Source organism: Octodon degus, unplaced genomic scaffold (assembly GCF_000260255.1).
Source record: "Octodon degus isolate 3935 unplaced genomic scaffold, OctDeg1.0 scaffold00145, whole genome shotgun sequence".
NCBI classification, from domain to species: Eukaryota; Metazoa; Chordata; class Mammalia; order Rodentia; family Octodontidae; genus Octodon; species Octodon degus.
The window spans coordinates 4,922,804-4,931,028 of record NW_004524721.1 but is presented as its reverse complement, the minus strand read 5'-3'; the positions used below and the strand labels follow the sequence as shown (position 1 = coordinate 4,931,028).

Below are 8,225 nucleotides of genomic sequence, written 5' to 3'. Positions count from 1 at the left end.
CTGTGCCAGTCTATTTCTCTTAATTGGTGAATTGAGTCCATTTACTTTGATGATTATAATTGAGATGTATTGACTAAGGTTGACATGTTATTTACCTCTTGTCTTTTACTCCTTTTTCTCCTGTGTTTAATTGCTTTCGCTATTTAGTTGGTTGCTCCTGATCTCATTCGTGGTGTTCTGATCATTTTGGTTCCTCTCTAGAACATCTTTCACTAGCCTGTGTAGGGTTGGCTTTGTCATCATGAAATTCTTTAGGTGTTCTTTGTCATGGAAGTATTTCAGTTCTTTATAAAACTTGAAAGAGAGTTTTGTGTGGAATAGTAGTCTGGGCTGGAATTTGTTTTTGTAGAGAACTTGAAGTACTCTACACCGTACTCTTCTTGCCTTCATGGTTTTTGAAGAGATGTTGGCCATAATTCTGATGGGTTTTCCTTTGAATGTGATCTGCTTCTTTTCTCTAGTGTCTTTCAGTATATTATTCTTGTGCTGAATTTCTGGTATCTTGACTAGTATATGTTTCGGTGTGTTTTTCATTGCGTTGAGGTTACTTGGAGTTTTGCGTGCTTCTGTTACCTGAATGTTAGATTGTTTCCTTATATTTAGGAAGTTTTCTGCTATTATTTCTGTCCATATTTTTTAATGTCATTTTTATTGACTTTTCTTTCTCATTGATTCCTGTTGGTCTCACATTGTTCATCTTTGTATCATCTTGCAGGTGATGCATTATTTTTTCCTGCATTGTAGTTGTTTTTAAGAGATTCTTTCTTACCTTTTCACTGGGTGCACCATCGTCTTCAAGATCTGAAACTGTCTTCACTTTCACTTAAACAGTTTTGCAAGCTTGTGATTGAGATTTTAAATTCCTCTTTGACTCTGCTTCATGCAATCTATTTCTTTCCTGTATTGCTCATTCAAGGAATCTGTCATTTTTCTAATCTTCTCTATGTTTTTTTTTAATCAATGTCTTCTTTAGAAGCAGTTATAAATTCTTTTACTGCTTTGTTTTTTTCAGGATTGGTTTCCTCCCTATGTTTCTGTAGTTGATTCTTTACTTCAGATGCTATGGGTTCCGAGAGTTCTTTTCTTATTTCAGAAAATTCCATTCTGAGTTCCTTTATGACTTTCTGCTGTTGCTTATTTACTATAGACGCTATTAATTCATATATTTGAGCTGAGTTAATGTCCTCTGCACTTGTTCTGGGTGTGCATGGGGTTTCCTCCATATGTTTCTGCATTTGATTCTTTAGTGCAGATGTTATTAATTCAGGGATTTCTTTTTTAATTTCCAGTCTGAGTTTCTCTATGCCTTTCTGCAGCTGTTTCCTTATTTCAGAAGCCATTGATTCATTGCTTTCAGCTGTGTGATTCCCACTTTGTTCTGTGTTATTGTACTCTGCACTTGTTATGGGTGGGCTTGTGTTCTGAGATTGTATTTAGCTCCTTCTTTTTCTCATTTTGTGTAGCACTGTCTTCTGACCTTTGTCATAGATCTTTGGTGCAGTTATTACCTTAGCACCTATTGAAGTTCAGGTGTAGATCTACAAAGTTTGGATTTATCTAGTTGTGCGTGGCTTGGGTCTGGCTGCTGTGCTCAGTTCCTTCCTGCTGCTGCCCTTGGGTGTGAACCTGTTGTGCCCCTCTGGCAAGATATTCTGCTCCTGGAGTAGTTGAGTGGTTCTGCCCCTACTCCTGCAGGGATTGCAGCTGCAGGGTTTCACCCCAGGCCTGTATGCCAGGCCTGAGTGGAGTCTGGAGGGGACAAGATGGAGTAGCAGGGAGAAGCAGCTCTCCCACTCACTCACTGGTCCTGGTCTAGGACTGGATCTGGGGGTTCCCGGAATGTGACAGAAATTCCTACTCGGTGGGTGGGGTGGGGGTACTATGGAGTGGTGTGGGGCATCCCAAGGGGGTTAAAGAGAGTCTCACCCACACTGCACCTGGGCTGTGACCAGTAGGTCCTGCCAGGGCAGGGTAGCCGGATGCTCTCCCACACACTCACTGGGCCTGTGCTAGGACTTAATCTAGGGGTTCTGGAATGCGGCAGCAATTCCTACTTGGCAGGTGGGGTGGGGGAGGTGCTGCAGAGTGTTGGAAGTGCGTCTTACCCACACTGCACTTTGGCTGGGACCAGTAGGTGCTGCTTGTGGAGGGTAGCCGGAAGCTCTCCCACACACTCACCGGACCTGGGCTCACTGGATCTCTAGATTTCTGTTTTCAATGAAATACATAATGTGGATAATCCCACCAAAGCTATGGTTCTCAGGCTCCCATTAATTTATCTAACATCCCTCTTTGCCAACTTTCTTCTCCATCAGAAGCTTGAAAATCTGAACTGCTCCTTCTACATCCTAACCTAATAGCAAATTTACTCTCTCAATAAATCTAAGTTTTTTCTCATTGAACAGGCATCTCAACAGTCCAATTTTTTTCTCATTATCTTCTGACAAGCTTTTTTTTCCTTCAATTTAGCAGGTGAGCACATAAGCACCAGTAGGTCGGTTCTACTTCCTCTTTCGCAAAGAAGTAGAGTAGCTATGTGAAGAGAGAGACCTTTGCTCCTTCAGCACGCCAAATGAAACAAGGAAAAAAATATATGCATATATTTTGATTTGTTTGATTAATTGTATTGTCAATTCTGCTGGTCTTTTTAAAGGAGCAGTTAATGCTTAAGGTTTTTTATTCTGATTTTTTTTTCCTTTTTTGAATTTCTTATAACCTCCTTGTTATTGTTTTGTTTTGTTTTTCTTTAAATGAATGTTGCACATTTATATCTGGTAATCTAATTTAAAGATAGCACCATGTAATACAGTAACCATGGTTGAATTCCTATTACTTTGTTTAGTGAACTCTTGTATCATTTCAATTTTTTCCTATCACTATTTTGTGTTCTTTAAAAATAAAATAAAAATTTTGGTAAGTAAAGAAAAAGAATTATGGGGATAAGTGTCTCCCATGAGGAAATGAGACAGAAGATTAGGGCATGGAAATTGGCTTGGGATTTGGGGTGATCTGTTAAATACAAACTCCCAGCATACATTTGCAGAGTACTTCCCTATGCTTGCAGATGGAGCCAGAGAGTGGTCTCTCCAATTCCTTTCCTCAGAACTCCAGTAAGTTATCAGTAGGATAACCTAGACCTGTCAGCCTGCGGAGGTGCAGAGACAAAGAGAGCTGCCTTGAGCTTATGTTCCTGTGTTCTCCCTTTCACAGTAGTCTGCTCTCACAGTATAGCTTGTGCTTCTTCACTAGTTTCACTTTGTCCCACATCATCTGTACAGCATGTGTATTTTCCTGTTTTTAATAAATGTAAAACCATGCTACCTTTTGTACTTTTGTCTAATTCTTTATTTGATTTAAGAAAAACGTGGAAAACCACATCTGGAAAGGCACTTCCCCAAAATCCAGACCTTAGTAACAGTACTATCGTAAAGCACCAATAGTTTATATTAAACAAATTTTTGCAGCAAAAAGTCAGAATGGGGGTAGGATAGTAAAATCAGCTGAGAATTTTCTAGAAATGAAATTGATGAATGGGTGGTTGGATAATTCCTGCAGTAAGGGTTGGATTTTATCATACCACAGTGTTCACAGATGTAATATTTTATAGATCTCATTTAATGTAATAGTTCACAATCTGGATAATTGAGTCATATGTACTAATTAAAATTCCAAATTTAAAAAAAATCACACTGTAATGGGCTATCCCAAAACTTTTTCCTTAAATCAGTGACTTCATTTAGTTAACACTGCATTTAAATTTCTCTCTTGTTTTCATATTTAGTGTTATTTTTTGATAATGGGATGACTATGAAGGGATGTCACATGAAACGATGCCCACAAAATACATTCAAGAGTATTCTATTAGAACAATGACTAGTTCAAGGAAGATTTTTGACCTAATATAGGATTATAAACTCAGATATTTACTTTTGAAACAATTTTTAATCTTTGAGACTCTGTTGATTTGAGTAATGTTTACCTGCAGATCTTTCTAAAGTCCTGAGAAATTTTCTTGAAATATTAAAACATACTTCACAGGATGCCATTGCATATGACTCTCTTCATCTTTTGGACTATTATATAGGGCATTTGTTTTGCTACTGGATGATAACAAAAATAAAATTAAATACATGAAAATAATGTTTTAAGTCTGCTGTAAAACTGCATTAGTAAGTTCTGGTTGTTTTAAATTTTACCTAGAAAAATAAAATATTTTGAAGTTTTACTTTCTGAGTGTTAGGCTTACCTCCACATTTTGATTTTCTGTGTTTCCAGGGTTTTGAAGGTGTTTCTTTCCCGAACAGCACAACGAATTCCATATATGACTGGTGGCCGGGTCATGAGGATGCTAGCAGTCATGCTCTTGGTGGTGTTTTGGTTTCTCATTGGCTGGACTTCATCTGTGTGCCAGAATTTGGAGAGGGAAATTTCACTTATTGGCCAGGGGCAGACATCTGATCACCTCATCTTCAATATGTGCCTCATTGACCGCTGGGACTACATGGCAGCAGTTGGTATGTAATGAATCACTTGTTTTATGTGACTGTCTTGTCCTTTTTCAGTATTTCTGTATTAAAACTGGGATTTTAAAAAGGATTAGCCCAAGTAAGCCTGGGGGTACATGCCTATAATCCCAGTATTTGGGAGGTTGAGGCAGGAGGATCGCTGTGAGTTTAAGGCCAACTTGGGTTACAAAGTGAGTTGAAGGCCAGCCTAAGCTGCATAGTAAAACTGCCTCAACAAGACAGACAGACAGACAGAGAAAGAAAAATGAAAAGAAAAAGAAAGAATACAAAAGGAAAGGATTAGCAAACCCTTTCACAAAGCCCAAAGAAATTTAATCTAATATAATTCTGGGAAAACAATTATAAAAATGACCATAATGGTGTCTGAGTGGTTCCATTCTATTTCAAAGGTACATAGCTTTGTTAAAAATTGTAAAGTGAAATGAAGTGATGCAGTGAACAAGGGCTACTTCTGTGTACAAAGAAATTTCTTGCTTCTATATTATCAATTTGTCTCCATTTGATTAACAGTAGCTAATACCTTGATTTATATATTTAGTTAGGAAGCAAAAACAACGTTTTCTGTATTTTTGATCCTATTATCTCAGATTCTGTGTGTAGTGTGTTCTTTGTGAAGAGATTTCCTCTAACAAAGCTCCAATTAATCTTTCTTTCCAAGACTTATCTCCAAAGAAACTTTATCAGTAATTGTCTGGAGGCCCAGTAAAGAATGATCTCTGCTACTTGGAGGGAGCAGAAACTTGAGAACTTAGAAGAATACAGTGATTGGGGCTAAAAGCACACAGACTATTTTTCTAATATTCACTCTTTGAAAACTAAAGGGAACCTATAATAATTTTTTTCTGTTACTAACAATAGTTTTATTTTTTGTTTTTTTGAGACAGAGTCTCAGTTTGTAGCCAAGGCTGACCTTGAATTCATGGCAATCCTCCTACCCCACCTCCCAAATTCTGGGATTACAGACATGTCACCATGCCCAGAGTCTACCAATAGGCTATTTTTAACTAAGTCTGTAAAGATACAAAAGCAAAGAATGAAGGAAGCCCTTTATTATTTCCTTGTTCTTCCTCAGAAAACCATGGGACAAACTTTAATTTTGTGGGACTGACATAAAGCTAAAATCATGGTTTAATTCCTATTTTATACCCCCTCCTTATTTGGCAATTGTTACCTGAATATTCATGTCTAGCCCTTTCCTAGAAGCTGGTAAAAATGTGTATTTATTCATTAACAATACCAAATAGAAAATGTTTTTCTGGGTAAGATATTTTAGGACTCATAGGCATCAAATCTATAATAGTGAGGTGAGATGGGTATGTAAAGTGAATGGCTTTAATGAGAGTATATAAAGTTTAGCTTTGGAAGTAATTGACAGTGACTTTGATCTGAATTGAAGATTAAAGCAGTTGCATAAATATATGAACAGTAGGAACCCCTAATTTATTTTTTTTTGTATTTTTTAATGCAAGTTAATCAAGCTAGGAAAAATCATTCCCTTTTATTGCTATCAAGGAAAGCCCATTAGATTTATTTTCTGTTACACAAAATACTCAAAATATTTGATAACACCGACAAGTAGATAATATGTCCTGTTCAGGTAGCATTGTTTTGCAGTTTTTTACACATTGTCTTTTAGACATATTCGATATCTTTTTAAAGTTTATGTGGTACTCTGAAGTGTTTACATTTCTGGGCAGGGAGATAGTTCAGTGGAATAGGTGCCTGCCTGGCAAGCGCAAAGTCCTGAGTTCAATCCCTGGTACCACCAAAAATAAATAAATAAATAAATAAATAAAGTGTTTATATTTCTATATAATATAATTGACAATAATCTGGAATTCATCTTACATAAAGATACTAAAAACTAAGAGTTATGTGCAATGAACAGGGTCTACTAAGTACCTATAATTTCTCTGGTGCTCAGTTGAATACCTTTGAGGAGATATGAAATGTATAAAGGTCTAATCCTCTCAGAGGGAAGCTACTATTGATTAATATAGATATGTGGTAATTATTGCAAATTGTTAAAAAGCAAAATTGGTTGGCAAAAACTCTTGGTGCAATAATACATCACTAAAGGAAGAGAAGAGCTTGAGCCACAGCTCAGCAATATTTATAAAGAAGTTCTTTGAGTCATGGGTACTATTTAGGTTGTTATAAAGAGGTGTAGAGAACATTCCATTTGATAGAAATAGCGGCAGATGGAGGTGGGTGGGAATTGTATGAAACATGAAGGAAATATCTAAGTATAAAAGAGTTGGAATGCATTATGTTGGAATACATTGTAAATGTTGCAGAGTGGCTAAGTTTATTGAAAACATTTATAAGAAATTCAGAAAACTGGCAGATTAATGCAAGGAATCAGTAAATTCAATCTTGATTGCTTTAGAATGTTATTTAAAAAGGAAATTATACCACAGGAGGGATTTATGAGATGAAATTGTCAGATTGGAGAAAAATTTTAAGTAGTGGTTCTGTAAGCATGGTCCCAGCCACAGCACCTTGGGAACTTACTAGAAATACAAAGATTTGAGGCACATTTCAGACTTTCTCAATCAAATTCTCAGGCCCTGCAGGCCAGCAGTCATTGCTTAGTAAGCACTCCCAGTGAGCCTGAACTATTGGCTTTAAAGATGTGATCAGACTAACTCACCGGAACACTGATCTCAGGCATGCTATGGCCATAGCACAGCAGTCTGACTGTTCCCTGGATCAGAACCATTAGCATGATCTTTACAGTGATTGCTGCAGTTTTTCCTCACATGCTTCCGCACTATACAGTGAAGTGGAAAGCTAGCTATAAATAAAGTTCATTAATTTAAAGGAGGGCTCATTTTATTTTTGTTTATTGCATAGTACTGATCCAAAAGGAGGGCTCATTTTATTTTTGTTTATTGCATAGTACTGATCCAAAAATTGCATAATACTGGATTGGATAAGATGGCTTTCTTACTGCAAGTATTTCAGAAAGAAAACACAGGTAAAGGAAATAGTTTGGAATAATCTTCAACCCTCCTTGAGCCTCAATTTCTTCGTTGAAGAAATGGTTTACGTTTTATTTTGTTATTTCTAAAAGATCTTTTATTTATTTGGTACAGGGACTATGCAGCTCAGACTTGTAATAATCCCCCTGTTTTAGCCTCCCCAGCACTGGGATTACAGGCGTGCACCACCACGCCCAGTTTCAGAACCAGGAGAGCATGTGGTACCGGGATTGAACCTAGACCCTTGAGCTTGCCAGACAGATGCTCAGACCACCGAGCTATCTCTCCAGTCTGAAATTTTAAAGGGGTAGAAAAATGACTTTTAGAATGCTGTTGTCATTTATGCCCATTTATAATTTTGAAAACTAATCTTGTATAAAAGTCTTAGAGATAAGCTTTAGTATAAAACAAAGAAAATACAAATATTGCAGCTGTGGAAGGCTGATGGATCTCAGACAATGTGCACAGTGCTTGATAGTGCAAGGACTCATATTTTAAAATAACTTTATTGAGAAACAAATAGCAATGAGACAGTTTCAAAACTAGTAGGACAGTTTCAATAATTAATACATTGCATATGGTTGTCTTCATAATGGTTGTTCATAGTACAAGATGCAGACATGATATTCTGTCCACAAACATTATTAGTACAAATCTTTTTTTCCATAATTTTATTGAGAAATAAAAAGCAATGAGACAGTTTCAAATCAAATTG

The 8,225-nt window shown here is 36.8% G+C and overlaps 1 protein-coding gene across 1 annotated transcript in view; it reads left to right on the top strand.

Moving 5' to 3' along the window:
- The window catches only part of Gpr158 (G protein-coupled receptor 158), a 503,792-nt gene that overhangs the window by 463,148 nt on the left and 32,419 nt on the right, over positions 1–8,225 (top strand). Inside the window, exon 7 of the mRNA XM_004641901.3 lies at positions 4,276–4,514. Within this exon, the coding sequence (XP_004641958.2) occupies positions 4,276–4,514 (239 nt within the window). The remainder of the gene's footprint in view (positions 1–4,275; positions 4,515–8,225) is intronic.